Source organism: Bombina bombina, chromosome 8 (genome assembly GCF_027579735.1).
Source record: "Bombina bombina isolate aBomBom1 chromosome 8, aBomBom1.pri, whole genome shotgun sequence".
NCBI classification, from domain to species: Eukaryota; Metazoa; Chordata; class Amphibia; order Anura; family Bombinatoridae; genus Bombina; species Bombina bombina.
Genome location: NC_069506.1, coordinates 56,585,298 through 56,612,262, shown reverse-complemented (window position 1 = coordinate 56,612,262; position 26,965 = coordinate 56,585,298). Strand labels below are relative to the sequence as shown.

Here is a 26,965-nt window from a genome sequence, read left to right as displayed (position 1 = left end):
TCTCTCTGTATACACACACAGATATATTATAGAGCGAGAGAGATCATTTTACATTTGTTATCTAAATGGACCAGCAAGTTCCTCCCTCTATGTTCTCTATTTTAACCTGTTGGCACCCAGGCAGATGTTGATTCATTGGTGATATGTGCACTGTTTTTGGAATATATGTACACACATATACATATAAACACACACACACATATACAGTATATATATACACACACACACACACATACTTACATACATATAACCTGTCAGTCACATTAATTGTAGAACAAGACATATGTTTCCAAAATGAAAGCTCATTTGAGAATACATTTGAACGCTATTTTTAAAAGAATTTATTGGATTTTGGATTCTTTGTCAATTATTCACATACATAATTTACAAACACCGCTTTGCTGACTAATAATAATTTTCCCCCTAAATACAGCAGTTTCTTGCAGAGATGTATAAAGAGCATGTCTTTTTATGTACTGTATTGCAACATATACAGCAATCCTGTACTCAAAGCAAACAGTGAGAACTCCTCAAAAAAACATTCCATAAATAATGCAATAACCCGTTTTTTTAAGGAGTCATCATATGTTTAGAGCTCAAAAGTACTATCATGAAAATTAGGTCTGTGACCATTTTAGCTCTACGCTGTTATGGATTTAGAATTCCTGATCAGATCATTTCTCTTAAGCAACTTCAGCAAATTTAACTTCCTCTAGACACTAACTAGGAGCCTTGGGGACTTCAGTAATAATTGATACCCCTTAATCACCTACACAGACACAGGCTGTTTTGTAACTCGAAGTGCAGTGAGCGGATGAAGATTCCATTAGTTTTGCCCTTCACACATAAGCAGCGATGTATAAAACCTTTTGTGTCTGACAGGATAGTAGACAGCCATAATTATATAAACAAGAATTAGCAAACTACCTTTCTCTCCTGTTTTGCAATTTATTTCCATAATACACAGAATATGTTTTTTTGCTTAGCTAACCATTTTCCAGTTAACGGATGTAGAAACCTGTCTGCACGATAATTTTGATGGTACTTACCTCTCCCCAGCCTTTGGCCGAGGTCACGCGTCTCAGAGCAAAGTTTATCGATCCCCCTCCATTTCCATTCTGCGTGGAAAGACTTCCAGAGAGGATTGCTGTGTCTGAAGCAGTCAACGGGGCCTGGCAAGACAGAATAAATGTCCCTAAATGAATTGAAGTTTTTTTTTTATCCATTGAGGATAATGTTAAATGACATTGCTTTTCATGGGGGCATCATACTTCCAAGCATAAGATATAATCAGTCTTAACCAAACTGGCAATCATATCTGGAAGATGACAATATTAATTTAACCTTCGTTAGATAGTTATTTAAGTTCTCGGGGGTCACAGAGATTACAGTAAATTGACTTAAAAAAGACAAGTTGCTTTTCTGTCTGTGTTGATAGAGGATGATAGTAATTTTCTGCTCCTGGTATTAAATGAACTTTATCGAGGGGAATCCATCAACACTACAATTTATTTACAAGAAATTTATACACAAGAAACGTTACCACAATGTTCCGCAGATTACCGTCTCTAGTGAAAATCTCACAAAAACAAAAAATAAAGTCCAGACACACAACTTTAAAGGGACGCTCTAAAGCAGTTTTTTTTACAGCAGTTATTACTATACAAATGCTCAATGGGAAATATGGCTTAAACCCCCGCAAAAGGGGTTAAACCTGTGATCAGGAGCCATAATGCCCGGCCTTTCAATAGCAGTATGGGATGTCCTGCTCACGACTAGTTAGGGATTTATTTTAAAGGGACAGTGTGCTGTAAAACTGTGTTCCCCATAACTGATTTCTAATCACTTGTTATAAAAAGCAGAGTTTTAAAATGTATGGAAATTTTTTAATTTAGTTTCATTTTTGTATATTAAATAGTAGTTTTTGCTAACTGAAACCACAACCCAAAAAATTGACTGAGCTTGTACTAGAGCAGACATCATGATCTTATTTACACAAAGTCCCCCTAATCTTATTTCTGTTTACTTAAAGCCCAATACTTAGCGAGAACAATGGAGAATGAACATTTTAGTACCTCTCCCACACATCCCACTGGTAGCATGTTTTCATCTAAACCGTCTTGTTTACATAGGCTTTCTATAAACATTACTTAAGTACTGAAAATGTTCAGTACAGGTGGGGATGCAATAGGCAAAATCAGCTATTTCAAACAACAAAATAAAGGCAAAGGAGCTGTTCATAAACAATTTAATACTTTCCAGCAAGTAAAACAGATCACTGGAAATACACTAGAGAGAAGAAAGAAATGATGGTACATTGTCCCTTTAAAGCGACTGCTCACGGCTTTCCTCCAACCGCTTTTAACAGTGCAAATGATACTTCAAGCCACTTACAGCAAGAGTATTTTTTTATCCTTTATATTTCAAAAGATCTATGTATCATGTCCTTAAAAGAAATGTTTGTAAGCCGGGGTGGCAATATGAAGTAGGGTGATATAATACTTTGCAATATTATAATACTTTCCTTTATTTATAAATGTTACTTATAGGGATATTGAACAGTAAATAGACGCTTTAAATAATTAGACATAAGCAAAATCAAAATCAAAGCAAAATCAAACAGACTAATGTAGATTTTTTTTTATTTTATAATTATATTAGTTGTTTAAATAAATATTGAAGTTATAAGTGTAAAGGTTTAGTTTCTATAAAGTAACGGAAGCCTTCATGTTTGTAGTGGGGTGATAGAAAAAGGAGTAGAAAGCATCAAAAAGGAACTGGAAATATAATTGTGCTTTATACAAAAAATCATAACCACCATAAAAAGGGTGGGTCTCAAGGACTCTTGCCAATATGAAAGAAATTAATTTATCAGGTAAGTTCTTACATAAATTATGTTTTCTTTCATGTTATTGGCAAGAGTCCATGAGCTAGTGACGTATGGGATAGCAATACCCAAGATGTGGAACTCCACAGAAGAGTCACTAGAGAGGGAGGGATAAAAAATAAAAACAGCCGCTGAAAATATTAAATCCACACCCAAAAGAATACGTTTTTCTCATAAATGCAAAGAAAAAACTTAAAACATAAGCAAAGGAATTAAAGTGAAAAAGCTGCCTGAAGAACTTTTTTACCAAAAACTGCTTCCGAAGAGGCAAATACATCAAACGGTAGAATTTAGTAAATGTATGCAAAGAAGAGCAAGTTGCTGCTTTGCAAATCTGATCAACTGAAGCTATATTCTTAAAAGCCCACAAAGTGGAGACTGATCTAGTAGAATGAGCTGTGATTCTCTGAGGCGGAGCCTGATGAAACAAAAGCTTTAACCAAGATGCCAAGGAAATGGCAGAAGCTTTCTGATCTTTCCTAGAACCAGAAAAGACAATAAATAGACTAGAAGTCTTCCTGAAATCTTTAGTAGTTTCAACATAATATTTCAAAGCTCTTACAACATACAGAAAATGTAAGGATCTCTCCAAAGAATTCTAAGGATTAGGACACAAAGAGGGGACAACAATTTCTCTATTAATGTTGTAAGAATTCACAACCTTAGATAGGAATTTAAATGAAGTCCGCAAAACTGATCCTGATGAAAAAATCAGAAAAGGAGACTCACAAAAAAGAGCAGATAATTCGGAAAATCTTCAGCAGAAGAGATAGCCAAAAGGAACAACACTTTCCAAGAAAGTAGTTTAATATCCAAGGAATGCATAGGCTCAAAAGAAGGAGCCTGTAAAGCCTTCAAAACCAAATTAAAACTCCAAGGAGGAGAAATTGATTTAATGACAGGCTTGATACGGAACAAAGCCTGTACAAAACAGTGAATATTAGGAAGCTTAGCAATCTTTCTTTGAAACAAAACAGAAAGAGCAGAGCTTTGTCCCTTCAAGGAACTTGCAGACAAACCTTTCTCCAAACTATCCTGAAGAATTGTAAAATTCTAGGAATTCTAAAAGATAGCCAGGAGAATTTATGAAAAGAACACCATGAAATATAAGTCTTCCAAACTCGATAATAAATCTTCCTAGAGTCAGATTTATGAGCCTGTAACATAGTATCAATAACTGAGTCAGAGAAACCTCTATGAATAAGCACTAAGGAAGTGGACAAGGTTGGTAACTGGACATCCGGACAAGATTCACATACCAGAACCTGTGAGGCCATGCTGGTGCTACATGATGATCTTGGAAATAACTCTTGGAAGAAGAACTAAAGGCGGGAAGATATAAGCAGGTTGCTAAAACCTAGGAACTGCTAACGCATCCACTGACTCCACCTGAGAATCCCTGGACCTGGATAGGTACCTGGGAAGTCTCTTGTTTAGATGAAAAAACACATCTGGATGGAGCGACCACTCCCCCGGATGTATAGTCTAACGGCTGAGATAATCCACTTCCCAATTGTCTACACCTGGGATATGTACCACAGGAATTAGAGAAGAGCTGGATTTAGCCCAAGAAAGTATCCACAATACTTCTTTCATAGCTAGGGGATTGCGAGTCCCACCCAGATGATTGACAGTTGTGATATTGTCTGTCTGAAAACAAATAAACGGTTCTCTCTTCAACAGAGGCCAAAACCTGAAGAGCCCTAAAAATAGCACTGAGTTCTAAAATATTGATTGGTAATCTCGCCTCTTGAGATTTCCAAACCCCTTGTGCTGTCAGAGATCCTCAGACAACTCCCCAACCTGAAATACTTGCATCTGTTGTGAATACAGTCAAGGTTGGACGAACAAAGGAGGCCCCTTGAACTATACGATGGTGTTCTAACCATCAAGACAGAGAGAGTCGAACATTGGGATTTAAGGGTATTAATTATGATATCTTTATATAATCCCTGCACCATTGAATCAGCATACAAAGCTGGAGAGGTCTCATATGAAGACGAGCAAAGTAGATCACGTCCGATGCTGCAGACATGAGACCTAAAACTTCCATGCACATCCGACAAGCTGAAACCAATTTAATTAGTCTTTTGTCTGTTAGAGACAGAGTCATAGACACTGAATCTATCTGGAAACCTAAAAAGGTGACCTTTGTCTGAGGAACCAAGAAACTTTTTGGTAAATTGATCCTCTAACCATGTCTTTGAAGAAACAACACTAGTTGATTTGTGTGAGATTCAAAATTTTCAGATCCAGAACTGGCCTGAATTAATTTTTCTTCTTTGGGACAATGAGTAGATTTGAATAAAACCCCAAACCCTGTTCCTGAACGGAACTGGTATGATTACCCCTGAAAGCTCTAGATCTGAAACACACTTCAGAAAAACCTGAACCTTCACTGGATTTGCTGGGAAGCGTGAGAGAAAGAATCTTCTCACAGGAGGTCTTACTCTGAATCCAATTTGATACCCTTGAGAGACAAAACTCTGAATCCATTGATTTTGGACAAAATCTGCCCAAATGTTTTGGAAAAAAGTTTAATCTGTTCCCACCAGCTGAGCTGGAATGAGGCCTGCACCTTCATGCAGACTTGGGGACTGGCTTTGGTTTCTTAAACGGCTTGGACTAAATAGATTGTTACCTTGGAAAGAAAGAGATAGTAATCTAGACTTAGATACCATGTCAGTATTCCAATAGCCACGAAGCCCTAACATCAAAAAATGGCATCACAGATAAAATGATTAGCATGTTGAAGCAAGCGAACAATGCTAAACAATCAGGATCTGTTTCCTGTTGCGCTAAGCTTTCCAACCAAAACGTTGATGCAGCTGCAACATCAGCCATAGAAATGGCAGGCCTGAGAAGATAGCCATAATATAAATAAGCTTTCCTTAGATAAGATTCAAGTTTCCTATCTAAAGGATCCTTAAAGGAAGTACTATCTTCCATAGCGATAGTAGTACGTTAGGTAAGAGTAGAAATAGCCCCATCAACTCCAAGGTTTGGTACGCAGAACTACTTTATCTGCATGAAAAATCAGATAAGGAGAATCACATTGTAAGGCAGATAGCTCAGAGACTCTCCAAGCCGAGGAAATAGCCATCAAAAACAGAACTTTCCAAGATAAAAGCTTAATATCAATGGAATGAAGGGGTTCAAACGGAACTCCTTGAAGAACTTTAAGAACCAAGTTTAAGCTCCATGGGGGAGCAACAGGTTTAAACACAGGCTTAATTCTAACCAAAGCCTGACAAAATGCCTGGACGTCTGGAACTTCTGCCAGACGCTTGTGCAAAAGAATAGACAGAGCAGAAATCTGTCCCTTTAAGGAACTAGCTGATAATCCTTTGTCCAAACCCTCTTGGAGAAAGGACAATATCCTAGGAATCCTAACCTTACTCCATGAGTAATTCTTGGATTCACACCAGTAAAGATATGTACGCCATATCTTGTGATAGATTTTCCTGGTAACAGGCTTTCGTGCCTGTATTAAGGTATCAATGACTGACTCGGAGAAGCCACGCTTTGATAGAATCAAGTGTTCAATCTCCATGCAGTCAGTCTCAGAGAAATTAGATTTGGATGATTGAAAGGACCTTGTATTAGAAGGTCCTGTCTTAGAGGCAGAGTCCATGGTGGAAAGGATGACATGTCCACTAGGTCTGCATACCAGGTCCTGCGTGGCCACGCAGGTGCTATTGGAATCACCGATGCTCTCTCCTGTTTGATTTTGGCAATCAGTTGAGGGAGCAGAGGAAACGGTGGAAACACATAAGCCAGGTTGAAGAACCAAGGCGCTGCTAGAGCATCTATCAGCGTCGCTTCTGGGTCCCTGGACCTGGATCCGTAACAAGGAAGCTTGGCGTTCTGGCGAGACGCCATGAGATCCAACTCTGGTTTGCCCCAACGATGAATCCACTGAGCAAACACCTCCGGATGGAGTTCCCACTCCCCCGGGTGAAAAGTCTGACGACTTAGAAAATCCGCCTCCCAGTTCTCCACGCCTGGGATATGGATTGCTGACAGGTGGCAAGAGTGAGTCTCTGCCCAGCGAATTATTTTTGAGACTTCTAACATCGCTAGGGAACTCCTGGTTCCCCCTTGATGGTCGATGTAAGCCACAGTCGTGATATTGTCCGACTGAAATCTGATGAACCTCAGTGTTGCTAACTGAGGCCAAGCCAGAAGAGCATTGAATATTGCTCTTAACTCCAGAATATTTATCGGAAGGAGTTTCTCCTCCTGAGTCCACGATCCCTGTGCCTTCAGGGAGTTCCAGACTGCACCCCAACCTAGAATGCTGGCATCTGTTGTTACAATTGTCCAATCTGGCCTGCGAAAGGTCATACCCTCGGACAGGTGGACCCGAGACAACCACCAGAGAAGAGAATCTCTGGTCTCTTGATCCAGATTTAGCAGAGGGGACAAATCTGTGTAATCCCCATTCCAATGACTTAGCATGCATAATTGCAGCGGTCTGAGATGTAGGCGCGCAAATGGCACTATGTCCATTGCCGCTATCATTAAGCCGATCACCTCCATACACTGAGCCACCGAAGGGCGCGGAATGGAATGAAGAATACGGCAAGCATTTAGAAGCTTTGATAAACTGGACTCTGTCAGGTAAATTTTCATCTCTACAGAATCTATAAGAGTCCCTAAGAAGGAGACTCTTGTGAGTGGGGATAGAGAACTCTTTTCCTCGTTAACTTTCCACCCGTGCGATCTCAGAAATGCCAGAACTATCTCTGTATGAGACTTGGCAATTTGAAAGCTTGAAGCCTGTATCAGGATGTCATCTAGATACGGAGCCACCGCTATGCTTCGCGGTCTTAGAACTGCCAGAAGTGAGCCCAGAACCTTCGTAAAGATTCTCGGGGCTGTAGCCAACCCGAAGGGAAGAGCTACAAATTGGTAATGCCTGTCTAGAAAGGCAAACCTTAGGAACCGATGATGATCTTTGTGAATCGGTATGTGAAGGTAGGCATCCTTTAAGTCCACTGTGGTCATGTACTGACCCTCTTGGATCAGGGGTAGGATGGTCCGAATAGTTTCCATTTTGAAAGCTGGAACTCTGAGGAATTTGTTTAAGATCTTTAGATCCAAAATTGGTCTGAAGGTTCCCTCTTTTTTGGGAACCACAAACAGATTTGAATAAAAACCCTGTCCTTGTTCCAACCGTGGAACTGGATGGATCACTCCCATTACTAGGAGGTCTTGCACACAGCGTAGGAATGCCTCTTTCTTTATCTGATTTGCAGATAACCTTGAAAGATGAAATCTCCCTTGTGGAGGGGAAGCTTTGAAGTCCAGAAGATATCCCTGAGATATGATCTCCAACGCCCAGGGATCCTTAACATCTCTTGGCCACGCCTGGGCGAAGAGAAAAAGTCTGCCCCCTACTAGATCCATCGCCGGATAGGGGGCCGTTCCTTCATGCTGTCTTAGAGGCAGCAGCAGGCTTTCTGGCCTGCTTGCCTTTGTTCCAGGACTGGTTAGGTTTCCAGGCCTGCTTAGATTGAGCAAAAGTTCCCTCTTGTCTTGAAGCGGAAGAAGTTGATGCTGCACCTGCCTTGGAATTTCGAAAGGCACGAAAATTAGACTGTTTGGCCTTTGATTTGTCCCTGTCCTGAGGAAGGGTATGACCCTTACCTCCAGTATTGTCAGCAATAATTTCTTTCAAACCAGGCCCGAATAAGGTCTGCCCCTGGAAAGGAATGTTGAGTAATTTAGACTTTGAAGTCACATCAGCTGACCAGGATTTGAGCCATAGCGCCCTACGCGCCTGGATGGCGAATCCGGAATTCTTAGCCGTTAGTTTAGTCAAATGAACAATGGCATCAGAAACAAATGAGTTAGCTAGCTTAAGAGTTCTAAGCTTGTCAACAATTTCAGTCAATGGAGCTGTAAGGATGGCCTCTTCCAGGGCCTCAAACCAGAATGCCGCTGCAGCACTGACAGGCGCAATGCATGCAAGGGGCTGTAAAATAAAACCTTGTTAAATAAACATTTTCTTAAGGTAACCCTTTAATTTTTTATCCATTGGATCTGAAAAAGCACAACTGTCCTCAACCGGGATAGTGGTACGCTTTGCTAAAGTAGAAACTGCTCCCTCCACCTTAGGGACAGTCTGCCATAAGTCCCGTGTAGTGGCATCTATTGGAAACATTTTTCTAAATATAGGAGGTGGGGAAAAGGGCACACCGGGCCTATCCCACTCCTTACTAATAATTTCTGTAAGCCTTTTAGGTATTGGAAAAACATCAGTACTCACCGGCACTGCATAGTATTTATCCAGCCTACACAATTTCTCTGGCACTGCAATTGTGTCACAGTCATTCAGAGCAGCTAATACCTCCCCAAGCAATACACGGAGGTTCTCAAGCTTAAATTTAAAATTAGAAATCTCTGAATCAGGACTCCCCGAATCAGAGACGTCACCCACAGACTGATGCTCTCCGTCCTCAGGTTCTGCATATTGTGACGCAGTATCAGAAATGGCTCTTACAGCATCTACGCGCTCTGTATCTCATCTAACCCCAGAGCTATCGCGCTTGCCTCTCAATTCAGGCAATCTGGATAATACCTCTGACAGGGTATTATTCATGATTGCAGCCATGTCCTGCAAAGTAATCGCTATGGGCGTCCCTGATGTACTTGGCGCCATATTAGCGTGCGTCCCTTGAGCGGGAGGCGAAGGGTCCGACACGTGGGGAGAGTTAGTCGGCATAACTTCCCCCTCGACAGACCCCTCTGGTGACAATTCTTTTATAGATAAAGACTGATCTTTACTGTTTAAGGTGAAATCAATACATTTAGTACACATTCTCCTATGGGGCTCCACCATGGCATTTAAACATAATGAACAAGTATCCTCTGTTTCAGACATGTTTGTACAGACTAGCAATGAGACTAGCAAGCTTGGAAAACACTTTAAAGCAAGTTAACAAGCAATATAAAAAACGTTACTGTGCCTTTAAGAGAAACAAATTTTGACAAAATTTGAAATAACAGTGAAAAAAGGCAGTTACACTAACAAAATGTTTACAGTGTATGTAACAAGTCAGCAGAGCATTGCACCCACTTGCAAATGGATGATTAACGCCTTAATAACAAAAACAGAATAATAAATGACAAAAACGTTTTTTAAACACAGTCACAACAACTGCCACAGTCTACTGTGATTGTTACCCTCCTCAAACACGACTTTGAAGCCTTTTGAGCCCTTCAGAGATGTCCTGTATCATGCAGAGGGAAGCTGAATGTCTCTGTCAGTATTTTTATCTGCACAGAAAAGCACTAAAATAGGCCCTTCCCACTCATATTGCAACAGTGGAAAGCTTCAGGAAACTGTCTCTAGGCAGAAATCAAGCCAGCCATGTGGAAAAAAACATAATTTATGCTTACCTGATAAATTCCTTTCTTCTGTAGTGTGATCAGTCCACGGGTCATCATTACTTCTGGGACATTAACTGCTCCCCTACAGGAAGTGCAAGAGGATTCACCCAGCAGAGCTGCATATAGCTCCTCCCCTCTACGTCACTCCCAGTCATTCGACCAAGGACCAACGAGAAAGGAAAAGCCAAGGGTGAAGTGGTGACTGGAGTATAAATTAAAAAATATTTACCTGCCTTAAAAACAGGGCGGGCCGTGGACTGATCACACTACAGAAGAAAGGAATTTATCAGGTAAGCATAAATTATGTTTTCTTCTGTTAAGTGTGATCAGTCCACGGGTCATCATTACTTCTGGGATACCAATACCAAAGCAAAAGTACACGGATGACGGGAGGGATAGGCAGACTCTTTATACAGAAGGAACCACTGCCTGAAGAACCTTTCTCCCAAAAATAGCCTCCGATGAAGCAAAGGTGTCAAATTTGTAAAATTTGGAAAAAGTATGAAGCGAAGACCAAGTTGCAGCCTTGCAAATCTGTTCAACAGAGGCCTCATTCTTGAAGGCCCAAGTAGAAGCCACAGCTCTAGTAGAATGAGCTGTAATTCTTTCAGGGGGCTGCTGTCCAGCAGTCTCATAAGCTAAACGAATTATGCTACGAAGCCAAAAAGAAAGAGAGGTAGCGGAAGCTTTTTGACCTCTCCTCTGCCCAGAGTAAATGACAAACAGAGAAGACGTTTGTCGGAATTCCTTAGTTGCCTGCAAGTAAAATTTTAGAGCCCGGACTACATCCAGGTTGTGCAGTAGACGTTCCTTCTTTGAAGAAGGATTTGGGCATAAAGAAGGAACAACAATCTCTTGATTGATATTCCTGTTAGTAACTACCTTAGGTAAGAACCCAGGTTTAGTACGCAGGACTACCTTATCCGAATGAAAAATCAAATAAGGAGAATCACAATGTAAGGCTGATAATTCAGAGACTCTTCGAGCCGAGGAAATAGCCATTAAAAATAGAACTTTCCAAGATAACAACTTTATATCAATGGAATGAAGGGGTTCAAACGGAACGCCCTGTAAAACATTAAGAACAAGGTTTAAACTCCATGGTGGAGCAACAGTTTTAAACACAGGCTTAATCCTGGCCAAAGCCTGACAAAAAGCCTGGACGTCAGGAACTTCTGACAGACGTTTGTGTAACAGAATGGACAGAGCTGAGATCTGTCCCTTTAATGAACTAGCAGATAAACCCTTTTCTAAACCTTCTTGCAGAAAAGACAATATCCTAGGAATCCTAACCTTACTCCAAGAGTAACCTTTGGATTCACACCAATGTAGGTATTTACGCCATATCTTATGGTAAATCTTTCTGCTAACAGGTTTCCTAGTCTGTATTAAGGTACTAATAACTGACTCAGAAAACCCACGTCTTGATAAAATTAAGCGTTCAATTTCCAAGCAGTCAGCTTCAGAGAAGTTAGATTTTGATGTTTGAAGGGACCCTGTATCAGAAGGTCCTGTTTCAGAGGTAGAGACCAAGGCGGACAGGATGACATGTCCACCAGGTCTGCATACCAAGTCCTGCGTGGCCACGCAGGTGCTATTAGAATCACTGATGCTCTCTCTTGTTTGATTCTGGCTATCAATCGAGGAAGCAACGGGAAGGGTGGAAACACGTAAGCCATCCTGAAGTCCCAAGGTGCTGTCAGAGCATCTATCAGGACTGCTCCTGGATCCCTGGATCTGGACCCGTAACGAGGAAGCTTGGCGTTCTGTCGAGACGCCATGAGATCTATCTCTGGTTTGCCCCAACGTCGAAGTATTTGGGCAAAGACCTCCGGATGAAGTTCCCACTCCCCCGGATGAAAAGTCTGACGACTTAAGAAATCCGCCTCCCAGTTCTCCACTCCCGGGATGTGGATTGCTGACAGGTGGCAAGAGTGAGACTCTGCCCAGCGAATTATCTTTGATACTTCCATCATAGCTAGGGAGCTTCTTGTCCCTCCCTGATGGTTGATGTAAGCTACAGTCGTGATGTTGTCTGACTGAAACCTGATGAACCCCCGAGTTGTCAACTGGGGCCAAGCCAGGAGGGCATTGAGAACTGCTCTCAATTCCAGAATGTTTATTGGCAGGAGACTCTCCTCCTGACTCCATAGTCCCTGAGCCTTCAGGGAATTCCAGACGGCACCCCAACCTAGAAGGCTGGCGTCTGTTGTTACAATTGTCCAGTCTGGTCTGCTGAATGGCATCCCCCTGGACAGGTGTGGCCGAGAAAGCCACCATAGAAGAGAATTTCTGGTCTCTTGATCCAGATTCAGAGAAGGGGATAAGTCTGAGTAATCCCCATTCCACTGACCTAGCATGCACAGTTGCAGTGGTCTGAGGTGTAAGCGTGCAAAGGGTACTATGTCCATTGCCGCTACCATTAAGCCGATTACCTCCATACATTGAGCCACTGACGGGTGTTGAATGGAATGAAGAGTGCGGCAAGCACTTTGAAATCTTGATAGCCTGTCCTCTGTCAGGTAAATCTTCATGTCTACAGAATCTATAAGAGTCCCCAGGAAGGGAACTCTTGTGAGTGGAACGAGTGAACTTTTCTTTTCGTTCACCTTCTATCCATGTGACCTTAGAAATGCCAGCACTAACTCTGTATGAGATTTGGCAGTTTGAAAGCTTGAAGCTTGTATCAGAATGTCGTCTAGGTATGGAGCTACCGAGATTCCCCGCGGTCTTAGTACCGCCAGAAGAGCACCCAGAACCTTTGTGAAGATTCTTGGCGCTGTAGCCAATCCGAATGGAAGAGCCACAAACTGGTAATGCCTGTCTAGGAAGGCAAACCTTAGGTACCGGTAATGATCTTTGTGAATCGGTATGTGCAGGTAAGCATCTTTTAAATCTACAGTGGTCATGTACTGACCCTCTTGGATCATAGGTAAAATTGTCCGAATAGTCTCCATCTTGAACGATGGAACTCTTAGGAATTTGTTTAGGATCTTTAAGTCCAGGATTGGTCTGAAAGTTCCCTCTTTTTTGGGAACCACAAACAGATTTGAGTAAAACCCCTGTGCCTGTTCCGATCGTGGAACTGGATGGATTACTCCCATTAACAAGAGCTCTTGTACGCAGCGTAGAAACGCCTCTTTCTTTGTCTGGATTGTTGACAATCTTGACAGATGAAATCTCTCTCTTGGAGGAGAGTATTTGAAGTCCAGAAGGTATCCCTGAGATATTATCTCTAGCGCCCAGGGATCCTGAACATCTCTTGCCCAAGCCTGGGGGCTGTTTTGGGGGCAGCAGCAGGTTTCCTAGTCTGCTTGCCCTTGTTCCAGGACTGGTTAGGTTTCCAGCCTTGTCTGTAGCGAGCAACAGCTCCTTCCTGTTTTGGTGCAGAGGAAGTTGATGCTGCTCCTGCTTTGAAATTACGAAAGGAACGAAAACTAGACTGTCTAGTCTTGGCTTTGTCCTGAGGCAGGGCATGGCCTTTACCTCCTGTAATGTCAGCGATAATCTCTTTCAACCCGGGCCCGAATAAGGTCTGCCCTTTGAAAGGTATATTAAGCAATTTAGACTTAGAAGTAACATCAGCTGACCAGGATTTTAGCCACAGCGCCCTGCGTGCCTGAATGGCGAATCCTGAATTCTTCGCCGTAAGTTTAGTAAGATGTACTACGGCCTCCGAAATGAATGAATTAGCTAGTTTAAGGACTCTAAGCCTGTCCATAATGTCGTCCAGAGTAGCTGAACCAATGTTCTCTTCCAGAGACTCAATCCAGAATGCCGCTGCAGCCGTGATCGGCGCAATGCATGCAAGGGGTTGCAATATAAAACCTTGTTGAACAAACATTTTCTTAAGGTAACCCTCTAACTTTTTATCCATTGGATCTGAAAAAGCACAGCTATCCTCCACCGGGATAGTGGTACGCTTAGCTAAAGTAGAAACTGCTCCCTCCACCTTAGGGACCGTTTGCCATAAGTCCCTTGTGGTGGCGTCTATTGGAAACATTTTTCTAAATATCGGAGGGGGTGAGAACGGCACACCGGGTCTATCCCACTCCTTAGTAACAATTTCAGTAAGTCTCTTAGGTATAGGAAAAACCTCTGTACTCGTCGGTACCGCAAAATATTTATCCAACCTACACATCTTCTCTGGTATTGCAACTGTGTTACAATCATTCAGAGCCGCTAACACCTCCCCTAGTAATACACGGAGGTTTTCCAGTTTAAATTTAAAATTTGAAATATCTGAATCCAGTCTGTTTGGATCAGAACCGTCACCCACAGAATGAAGTTCTCCGTCCTCATGTTCTGCCACCTGTGACGCAGTGTCTGACATGGCCCTAATATTATCAGCGCACTCTGTTCTCACCCCAGAGTGATCACGCTTACCTTTTAGTTCTGGTAATTTAGCCAAAACTTCAGTCATAACAGTAGCCATATCCTGTAATGTGATTTGTAATGGCCGCCCAGCTGTACTCGGCGCTACAATATCACGCACCTCCCTCTGAGCGGGAGATGTAGGTACTGACACGTGAGGCGAGTTAGTCGGCATAACTCTCCCCTCGTTGTTTGGTGAAATTTGTTCAATTTGTACAGATTGATTTTTATTTAAAGTAGCATCAATACAGTTAGTACATAAATTTCTATTGGGCTCCACTTTGGCATTGCAACAAATGACACAGGTATCATCTTCTGAATCAGACATGTTTAACACACTAGCAAATAAACTTGCAACTTGGAAATACAATTCAAATAGAATAATATTAAAACGTACTGTGCCTTTAAGAAGCACAGAAGATCTATGACAGTTAAAAATTAATAAATTGAAACAGTTATAGCCTCAATCCTTGTAAACAACACAACTTTAGCAAAGGTTTAATCCCATTAGCAAAGATAACAATTTCTGAAAGCAGGAAACAAATTACAGAATAAAAGTTTTTATTTCAGTCAAACTATAATTCTCACAGCTCTGCTGAGAGAAATTACCTCCCTCAAAATAAGTTTTGAAGACCCCTGAGCTCTGTAGAGATGAACCAGATCATGCAGGGAATACAATGAGTTGCTGACTGAAATATTTGATGCATAGTAAAAGCGCCCCTCCCCCACACACACAGCAGTGAGGGAGAACAGAAACTGACAGAAAAAACAGATTTAAGCAACTGCCAAGTGGAAAAATGGTGCCCAAACATTTATTCACTCAGTACCTCAGCAAATGAAAACGATTTTACATTCCAGCAAAAACGTTAAACATAATCTCTAGTTATTAAACAGCTTTATGTCTTTCTTACAGTGTAATTCTAGTGAAGTACCATTCTCCCAGAATACTGAAGTGTAAAGTATACATACATGACATTATATCGGTATGGCAGGATTTTCTCATCAATTCCATTGTCAGAAAATAAAAACTGCTACATACCTCTATGCAGATTCATCTGCCCGCTGTCCCCTGATCTGAAGTTTACCTCACTCCTCAGATGGCCGAGAACAGCAATATGATCTTAACTACTCCGGCTAAAATCATAGCAAAACTCTGGTAGATTCTTCCTCAAACTCTGCCAGAGAGGTAATAACACACTCCGGTGCTATTTTAAAATAACAAACTTTTGATTGAAGATATAAAACTAAGTATAATCACCATAGTCCTCTCACACGACCTATCTAGTTGCTGGGTGCAAGAGAATGACTGGGAGTGACGTAGAGGGGAGGAGCTATATGCAGCTCTGCTGGGTGAATCCTCTTGCACTTCCTGTAGGGGAGCAGTTAATATCCCAGAAGTAATGATGACCCGTGGACTGATCACACTTAACAGAAGAAAACTAGGCCCCAATAAGTTTTGTCACCAAACATATATAAAAACGATTAACATGCCAGCAAATGTTTTATATTACATTTTTATAAGAGTATGCATCTCTATTAATAAGCCTGATACCAGTAGCTATCACTGCATTTAAGGCTTTACTTACATTAATCCGGTATAAGCAGCATTTTCTAGCAAATTCCATCCCTAGAAAAATATTAACTGCACATACCTTATTGCAGGAAAACCTGCACGCCATTCCCTCTCTGAAGTTACCTCACTCCTCAGAATATGTGAGAACAGCCATGGATCTTAGTTACTTCTGCTAAGATCATAGAAAACGCAGGCAGATTCTTCTTCTAAATACTGCCTGAGATAAACAGCACACTCCGGTACCATTTAAAAATAACAAACTTTTGATTGAAGAAATAAACTAAGTATAAAACACCACTCTCCTCTTACGACCTCCATCTTTGTTGAGGGTTGCAAGAGAATGACTGGGTATGGCAGTTAGGGGAGGAGCTATATAGCAGCTCTGCTGTGGGTGATCCTCTTGCAACTTCCTGTTGGGAAGGAGAATATCCCATAAGTAATGGATGATCCGTGGACTGGATACACTTAACAAGAGAAAGTAGATTGGTCAGTATCAATATCTGAGGTAGGATCTTCTGAATCAGATAGATCCTCATCAGAGGAGGATAATACAGTATGTTGTTGGTCATTTGAAATTTCTTCAACTTTATGAGAAGTTTTAAAAGACCTTTTACGTTTATTAGAAGGCAAAATAGCAGACAAAGCCTTCTAAATTGCAATAAAATATTTTATATTCACAGGGATATCATGTACATTAGATGTTGAAGGAACAACAGGCATTGTACTAGTACTGATGGATACACTCTATCTGGATCAGATTGAGACATCTTGCAAATGTAAAAGAAAAAAACAACATACAAAGCAAAAAATAAAAAAAATAATATATATATATATATATATATATATATATATATAGCAGTTTCAGGAATGGGAAAAAAATGCAAACAGCATAGCCCTCTGAGCAAAGAAAAAAAGCAAGAGGCATATAGGAAGTGGGGTTAAAATAATTAAATTATTTGGCGGCAAGTATGACGCACAACGCAAAATGAAAATTTTTGCCGCTAACAACATCCGGAAATAACGCAACTCCCGTCATGGCAGACGCAACCTTGTGCAAGGAAACCTGGCGTCAACTAAGATGCTGGAAACGGCGAATTTGCGTCACCGAACATAACTTCACGCTAAAAAAATTCTCACGCCAAGATTGACGCAATAAATATCAGCATTTTGCCGCCTCGCGAGCCTAAATTTTGCCCGTGAAAAAATGAATGAAAACAGTCAATTTTGAAGAAAAGACTATACCCCAGGTAAGAAAAAATAACTTCCTAAATATGTTTTCCCAATTTTGAAACTGATAGTCTGCAAAGGTAAATATACATAAACCTGACTCATGGCAGTACATATATTTAGAACTTTACATTAATACATAAAGTGCCAAACCATAGCTGAGTGTGTCTTTAAGAAATAAAAACATACCGAAAGACACCCATCGACATATAGCAGATAGCCAAACCAGTACTGAAACAGTTATCAGTAGAGGTAATGGAATATGAGAGTATATTGTCGATCTGAAAAGGGAGGCAAGAGATGAATCTCTACGACCGATAACAGAGAACCTATGAAAAGATCTCCCGCGAGGAAAACTATAGAATTCAATAGGTGATACTCCCTTCACGTCCCTCCGACATTCATTGTACTCTGAGAGGAATCGGGCTTCAAAATGCTGAGAAGCGCATATCACAGAAGAAAATCAAGCACAAACTTACTTCACCACCTCCATAGGAGGCAACGTTTGTAAAACTGAATTGTGGGTGTGGTGAGGGGTGTATTTATAGGCATTTTGAGGTTTGGGAAACTTTGCCCCTCCTGGTAGGATTGTATATCCCATACGTCACTAGCTCATGGACTCTTGCAAATTACATGAAAGAAATGTATATGCTGCAAGATGTTTTTTTGTTACTTCTCAAATTTAGACATTTAATATTACAACTGCTTCATGTCCCTTTAAGATATTTATTTCAGCATTAGTGGATATATGTGTAGGATTTTCATTCTAGTTTTACTGAAGAATCCTTTAAAGTTAGTATATATAGAATGTACAATTGTTGTGTTTACTGGTTGTGCTAAACAAAAATAAATAAATACATTTTTTTTTTTAAATCAGAAAGAGCAGGGTTTTTCAAGCCACAGGTCGGGACCCATAACATACTGGGTTGCATATTGTGTGCTTGTTATATGACAGTATGTGGTGTGTGTTGTATGAGAGGGTATGGTGTGTGTATGTTGTATGAGAGCTTGTAGTGTGCGTGGGTTGCATGAGAGAGTGTGTGGTGTGCATGTGTATTTTATGAGACTGTGTGTGATGTGCGAGTGTGTTGTATGAGTGTGTGTGGTGTGGGTGTGCATTGCATGAGAGAGTGTGTGTGCTCTGTATGAGAGTGTGTGGTGTGCATGTGTGTTGTATGAGTGTATGTGGTGTGCTGTAAGAGTGTGTGGTGTGTGTGTGTGTTGTATGAGAGTGTGTGTGTGTTGTATGAGAGCGTATGGTGTGCGTGTGTTGTATGAGAGCGTATGGTGTGCGTGTGTTGCATGAGAGCGTATGGTGTGCGTGTGTTGCATGAGAGCGTGTGGTGTGCGTGTGTTGCATGAGAGCGTGTGGTGTGCGTGTGTGTTGTATGAGAGCGTGTGGTGTGTGTGTATTGCATGAGAGTGTGTGTGTGTGTGCTGTATGAGTGTGTGCGTGCGTATTGTATGAGAGTGTGTGTGTGCATTGTATGAGAGTGTGTGTGTATTGTATTAGAGTGTGGGTGTGTGTGTATTGTATGAGAGTGTGTGTGTGTATTGTATGAGAGTGTGTGTGTGTGTATTGTTTGAGTGTATTGTTTGAGAGTGTGTGTGTGTATTGTATGAGAGTGTGTGTGTATTGTATAAGAGAGTGTGTGTGTATTGTATAAGAGAGTGTGTGTGTATTGTATGAGAGTGTGTGTGTGTATTGTATAAGAGAGTGTGTGTGTGTATTGTATGAGAGTGTGTGTGTGTATTAAATGAGAGTGTGTGTGTGTGTATTGTTTGAGAGTGTATTGTTTGAGAGTGTGTGTGTGTATTGTATGAGAGTGTGTGTGTATTGTATAAGAGAGTGTGTGTGTATTGTATGAGAGTGTGTGTGTATTGTATAAGAGAGTGTGTGTGTATTGTATAAGAGAGTGTGTGTGTATTGTATGTGTATATTGTATGAGTGTGTGTATTGTATGCGAGTGTGTATATTCTATAAGAGTGTGTGTGTGTGTTGTATGAGAGTGTGTGTGTATTATATGAGAGTGTGTGGGTGCACTGTATGAGGGTGTGTGTATTGTATAAGAGTGTGTGTGTATTGTATGAGAGTGTGTGTGTGCGTGCGTGTGTTGTATGAGAGTGTGTGTATTGTATGCGTGTGTGTATTGTATAAGAGTGTGTGTTGTATGAGAGTGTGTATGTGTGTTGTATGAGAGTGTGTATGTGTGTTGTATGAGAGTGTGTATGTGTGTTGTATGAGAGTGTGTATGTATTATATTAGACTGTGTGCGTATTGTATGAGAGTGTGTGTGTTGTATGAGAGTGTGTACGTGTGTTGTATGAGAGTGTGTATGTATTGTATTAGACTGTGTGTGCGTATTGTATGAGAGTGTGTGTGTGCACTGTATGAGAGTGTGTGTATTGTATGAGTGTGTGTGTGCATTGTATGAGAGCGTGTGTATTGTATGAGTGTGTGTGTGTATTGTATGAGAGTGTGGGTGTGTATGTATTGTATGAGAGTGTGTGTATTGTATGAGAGTGTGTGTGTGTATTGTATGAGAGTGTGTGTGTGTGTATTGTATGAGAGTGTGTGTGTGTATTGTATTAGACTGTGTGTGTGTATTGTATGAGTGTGTGTGTGTGTGTGCATTGTAAGAGAGTGTGTGTATTGTATGAGTGTGTGTGTGTGTATTGTATGTGTGTGTGTGTGTATATTGTATGAGTGTGTGTATATTGTATGCGTGTGTGCATTGTATGAGAGTGTGTATATTGTATGAGAGTGTGTGTGTGTGTTGTATGAGAGTCTGTGTGTATTGTATGAGAGTGTGTGTGTATTATATGAGAGTGTGTGGGTGCATTGAATGAGGGTGTGTGTGTATTGTATGAGAGTGTGTGTGTGCGCGCGTGTTGTATGAGTGTGTGTGTATTGTATGCGTGTGTGTATTGTATGAGAGTGTGTGTGTGTATTGTATGCGTGTGTGTATTGTATGAGTGTGTGTGTGTGCGTATTGTATGAGTGTGTGTGTGTATTGTATGAGAGTGTGTGTGTGTGTATTGTATGAGAGTGTGTGTATTGTGTGAGAGTGTGTGTGTGTATTGTGTGAGAGTGTGTGTATTGTATGAGAGTGTGTGTATTGTATGAGAGTGTGTGTGTATTGTATGAGAGTGTGTGTGTTTATTGTATAAGAGTGTGTGTGTGTGCGTTGTATGAGTGTGTGTGTGTATTGTATGAGAGTGTGCGTGTACTGTATAAGAGTATGTGTGTATTGTATGTGTGTCTATATTGTATGAGTGTGTGTGTATTGTATGAGAGTGTGTGTTTATTGTATGAGAGTGTGTGTGTGCGTTGTATGAGTGTGTGTGTATTGTATGAGAGTGTGTATATTGTATAAGAGTGTGTGTGTATATTGTATGAGTGTGTGTGTATTGTATGAGTGTGTGTGTATTGTATGAGTGTGTGTGTATTGTATGAGAGTGTGTATATTGTATTAGTGTGTGTATTATATGAGAGTGTGTGTGTGTGTATTGTATGAGAGTGTGTATATTGTATGAGTGTGTGTGTATTGTATGCGTGTGTGTGTATTGTATGAGTGTGTGTGTATTGTATGAGAGTGTGTGTATTGTATGCGTGTGTGTATTGTATGCGTGTGTGTGTATTGTATGCGTGTGTGTGTATTGTATGAGAGTGTGTGTGTATTGTATGAGAGTGTGTGTATTGTATGAGAGTGTGTGTGTATTGTATGAGAGTGTGTGTGTATTGTATGCGTGTGTGTGTGTATTGTATGCGTGTGTGTGTATTGTATGAGTGTGTGTGTATTGTATGAGTGTGTGTGTATTGTATGAGTGTGTGTGTATTGTATGAGTGTGTGTGTATTGTATGAGAGTGTGTGTATTGTATGAGAGTGTGTGTGTATTGTATGAGAGTGTGTGTGTATTGTATGCGTGTGTGTGTATTGTATGAGAGTGTGTGTATTGTATGAGAGTGTGTGTATTGTATGAGAGTGTGTGGGTGCATTGTATGAGGGTGTGTGTGTTGTATGAGGGTGTGTGTGTTGTATGAGAGAGTGTGTGTGTATTCTATGAGTGTGTGTGTGTGTGTATTATATGAGAGTGTGTGTGTGATGTATGTTGTATGAGAGTGTGTGTGTGTTGTATGTTGTATGAGAGTGTGTGTGTTGTATGTTGTATGAGAGTGTGTGTGTTGTATGTTGTATGAGAGTGTGTGTGCTGTATGTTGTATGAGAGTGTGTGTGTGTGTTTGCTGTATGTTGTATGAGAGTGTGTGTGTGTGTGTGTTGTATGTTGTATGAGAGTGTGTGTGTGTTGTATGTTGTATGAGTGTGTGTGTTGTATGTTGTATGAGTGTGTGTGTGTTATTACCTTTCACAACACTTTCAGGCTTGACTACAAACAGGAAATGCACACAATTTAGTCACTTTGTGAAAAATTGCAGCTATCTTGTATATTACTTCAGAATTTTTCAGACAAAGCATACAAATAGGGTCGCAAACGTACATGGTATCATGGCACTGACTCTTGCGGGAAAAAAACGTTTGAAGAACCCTGAGAAAGAGGATGCAATTTCAAAAGACTTTCCAATTTACTTCCATTATCAATTTGTGCACAGTCTTTTTATATTCACACTTTCTGAGGCACCAGCTCCTACTGAGCATGTGCAAGAGATGTATATGAGTCTGTAATTGGCTGATGGCTGTCACATAATACAGCAGTGGGCAGAGTAATGGAAACAATCTTTGAAATTTCTCAAAAAAAAAAAAAAAAAAACTTTTTAAATTGTGTGCTCTGAATCACAAAATATTTTTTTGGGGGTTCATATGCCTTTAAGAGGACAAATAACTACAGAAATGATGTGATGGAGGGGGTAACACACTAATTCACAAATAAGATTATTAACCCAAGCACTACTTGGAGATAGTGTAACAAGTAGGGATGCAACAACTAATCAGAAAGATTAGTCAACGAATCTCATTATCTATAAGGTGGTCTGCGATTAGTTGGTCAGTTGTGCGGCACCTGCAGCTTCACTTCAATTAAAGGGACACTGAACCCAAATTTTTTCTTTTGTGATTCAGATAGAGCATGCAATTTTAAACAACTTTCTAATTTACTCCTATTATCAATTTTTCTTCGTTCTCTTGCTTTCTTTATTTGAAAAAGAAGGCATCTAAGCTATTTTTTTGGTTCAGTGCCATGGAAAGCACTTGTTTATTGGTGGGTGAATTTACCCACCAATCAGCAAGAACAACACAGGTTATTCACCAAAAATGGGCTGGCATCTAAACTTACATTCTTGCATTTCAAATAAAGATACCAAGAGAATGAAAATAATTTGATAATAGGAGTAAATTAGAAAGTTGCTTAAAATTGCATGCTCTATCTGAATCACGAAAGAAAAAAATTGGGTTCAGTGTCCCTTTAACTTCTGTACATGGTATTGTGCAAAAAAAATGGTATTTATTATTTTTTTTCTATACAATTAATTAAATCAGATAATAATTAGACGATTAATCTGATAGAATTTTTTTTTTTTTGCACATCGGAGTGAAGCAGCTGGTGCCACGCAACTGACCAACTAATCGCAGACCACCTAATAGATAATGAGATTCATCGACAACTATTTTTATGAGCAATCGTACCAATCAGTTGTGGCAGCCTTAGGAACAAGCACAATTTTGAGATTTATTTTACCGAAAAAGGCATCAAAATAAATAATAAATGTACATAAATACAATAATATGCATTGTTAAATCCTTAGTTTAATTTTCCTTTAAAGGGAGAAGCAATTTTCAGAAAAAATTAGTACTTAAAGGGATATGAACGTCAAAATTAAACTTGCATGATTCAGATAGAGCATGTCATTTTAAGAAACTTTTAAATGCACTTCTATTTTCAAATGTGCTTTGTTTTCTTGGTATCCCTTGTTGAAAAATAATACGCACGTATCCTACACTAGTGGGAGGTAGCTGCTGATTAGTGCCTGCACACATTTGTCTCTTGTGATTGGCTAACTAGATGTGTTCAGCCAGCTGCCAGTAGTGCAATGCTGTTCTTTTAGAAAAAGGATAACAAGAGAATGAAGCAAATTTAATAATAGATGTAAATTGGAAAGTTATTTAAAATTGAATGTTCTATCCAAATCATGAAAAAACAATGTGGGGTTTCCTGTCCCTTTAATGTATTGCAAATGGGGAGTGGTAGACGATTAGGAATACACTGAAAACAATGTAAGACTACACTGTGGCCCTGTGTTTTGGGTTGGACAAACCTTTTTATTTAACATGCAGATGAATCGCCATTTAAGTTAATACTGTAATTGTATCCCTTTATAAATAAAGATGAGAGGTTAGTAAATAAAAATAAAATGTAAGCAACTTAATCCTTGATGCATCTTTGTGCTGCTTTGCCTTGCAAATTTATTTTTTTTTCTATGGAAAAGCATTAGCAAAGAGTTACCTCAATAGACTGGGAAATGTGCATTCGATTAATTTCAATCTGGGGAAAACCACTTCCTGGCAAATCTTCGAAATCTTCATCATAACGATCAAACAGTTCTGAGGCATCTATACCAACACTAATTGTCCCCTGGGAAAGAAACAGAGCAAAAGAAAAATATTCAGGTACCAATAAGAACATGGTATAATAAAAGATGCAATCATCTCGAAATATCAATAGTCTTCAAATTAATCAAATCACTTGACTGCATGTGTCAACAGATGCGGAATATAATGTATTCAGCACTTCCCTTGTGTAGAGAAATTCCTTTTACTAATCTAGTAAGTAGTTTAGAAAAAGCAATGTTTTCTAAAAGTAATTTTGCTTCTTAAAGAGGCATAAAAGTACCAAGAAAATGCTTTTCTGTGTTAGAGCATTTATACATATATATATATATGTATATATATATACACGTATATACTGTATATACGTATATACTGTATATATTAGGGATAGACCGATATATATATATATATATATATATATACATATATATAATGTTTGTGTGTGTGTTTGTGTCAACAATTACCCATTAAAAAAGATATGTGTACAATACAGATGTTTTACAGTACTTTAAAAATATTTTTTAAACAAAAATATAGCAATGTTTTGCAGCTCAAGTGATGCTCCATGAAAATCCCTTAAAGGGACAGTCTACAACAAAATTGTTATGGTTTAAAAAGATAGATAGTCCCTTTATTATCCATTCCCTAGTTTTGCATAACCAACACAGTAATATTCATGTACTTTTCAACCTCTGATTACCTTGTATCTAAGTCTCTGTAAACTGCCCCCCTTATTTCAGATCTTTTGACAGTCTTGCATTTCAGCCAATCAGTGCTGAATTGTAAATAAATTCACAGGAGTACAATGTTATCTATATAGCACACAGGATCTAGCACTGTCTAACTGTGAAAAACTGTCAAAATGCATGAAATAAGAGGCGGCCTTCAAGGGCTTAGAAATTACCATATAAGCCTACCTAGGTTAAACTTTCAACAAAGAATACCGTATTACAGAGAGAACAAAGCAAATTTGATGATAAAAATAAATTAGAAAGTTAAAATTGCATGTCCTATCTGAATCATAAGTTTAATTTTGACTTGACTGTCCCTTTAAGCATCTCTGTTGCTGTTGACAGATATAAATGACCTCTTCTGTACTGATCTTGCAATCTTTCTGTGACATGTAACAGGGTCCCAGTCCAGAATGCTGCAAGAATTACCCCATCCTCTCTGGGGCGGCAGCAAAAAACACAATTCTGTAATTAAAATACAGAAAAAATGGGCAAAATAACTAAATGTAAATTACAGAGTGTTTTTGTTACTGCACATAAACAAACCTGTTATGGAACCTTACAGTTTAACTCCTCCCTTGCATTAATTGGCTACTTATAAAAGGGGTAAATAAAAAGGAAAACGTGTGATTTATTTATTTTTTTTGTCTCCCAGACATGAATGACAAGGCTACACATCTCTGCCAGCAGAGTTACAATCCAAAGCAAGAGTTCAGTGGCTATCCGATCATTCTTATTAGAATCTAGGCATGCCCGGCTCTCATGATAGGCGCTGCAGAGAGACACATTGCTAAATGACTTCTGACTTTAAAGCAAAGTGAGGAGGAGAGAAAAAAGTCAGATAAGAGAGAGAGAGAGATGGATCAGCAAAGCACCAGCTATTAAAAGAAATGAGGCGCACTAAATCCAGTCAACTGATTAACTTTGCAGCCAAGGGAATGTACACAGCACATTACAGTGCCATGCAGTCTAATGGTATTGCTTTCCTCAATTTTACAGTGGTTTTGGCCTTTTAGATGATGCTCCAAGCGTACAAAAAAAAAGAAAAGGTTAACAATCTATCACATACCTTCCCACGAGATTCAATTATGACAAATGTTATACCCAAATTAATCCATGTAGTCTACTTTCCGTGATTAAGCAGATTATTTATAGGATATTTTTCAAGGAATGATAACCAGACTAGACCTCTCCTGTATTTTGTTAGTGCTGTGTACAGTTTACAAGCTGGCAATAAGTACAAGAGGGAATTCGCATTTCAATTTGTATTCATTATATCTTCTTCTTTGGTTTTGGAAATCATGTGGGCGAGGTCATTATTCACCGTAAGTAGTTCACGAAGTTAGCTTAAAGTTTTCGAAGTGTAAAAATCAGACTGCATAAATGGGATTTAATTGTAAGCACTTTTTACCAAAACAAAATTTTTTGTTTCCTTTAAAAATACATTCTTACAAAATATATACAAAGGGAAACTAAAAGCCCCAATATTTCAGATAAAGCAAGTAATCTTGAAAAAAATAATTCCAACTTCTTTTATCAAATTGTGCACAGTCTTTTTACATGCACACTTTCTGTGATTCGCTGATGGCTGTCACATGATACTGGGGACAGGGAAATGGCAGAAATTTCAAATTTGTCAGAAAACAAGTGCTATTACATTGTGTTTTTATTATGAATTTGCTAAATTTGCAATTCTACTGTATTTAATGGTCCTTAAAAGGGACATTAACCATTAAATAAATGCTACATAGAATGATGCATTCAAAGAAAAGATTAGTCTGAGAATAACATGTAGATGTATTTTTTAAGTTTCATTAGTTATTTAAATAGTGACAACATTAGTGTAAAGTTTTAATGTCTATAAAACAATGGGAGCTGCAATGTTGTAACTTAGGTTACCCTCTCTGCTGTGGCCAATTAGTAACAGTTATAAATAGGTCACTTGAGTGTGCAGCCAATGACTGTGTGTAAAATAACAGTGTTCTGCACTTCCATTTCTAACGGGAACTGAAAAGCTCACAACTTCAGAATGGAATTACAGGAAAAGGGGACAAAATAAATGATGAAAGCATATTGCAGAGTTTTTTTTTTACATATACAATTTTTCTTTTTATACTACCATCTCAAAGTGTTTAATGTCTCTTTATTTAACTTATTGTATTTGATTATAAAATACAGATATAGTTTATTAAAGAGATATGAAAGTCGAAAT

The 26,965-nt window shown here is 39.5% G+C and overlaps 1 protein-coding gene across 1 annotated transcript in view; it reads right to left on the bottom strand.

Annotated features, from left to right (window-relative positions):
• The window catches only part of DNAJC11 (DnaJ heat shock protein family (Hsp40) member C11), a 524,045-nt gene that overhangs the window by 137,463 nt on the left and 359,617 nt on the right, over positions 1 to 26,965 (bottom strand). Inside the window, exons 5-6 of the mRNA XM_053690381.1 lie at positions 23,919 to 24,047; positions 1,050 to 1,172 (exon numbers count right to left, since the gene is read on the bottom strand). Of these exons, the coding sequence (XP_053546356.1) occupies positions 1,050 to 1,172; positions 23,919 to 24,047 (252 nt within the window). The remainder of the gene's footprint in view (positions 1 to 1,049; positions 1,173 to 23,918; positions 24,048 to 26,965) is intronic.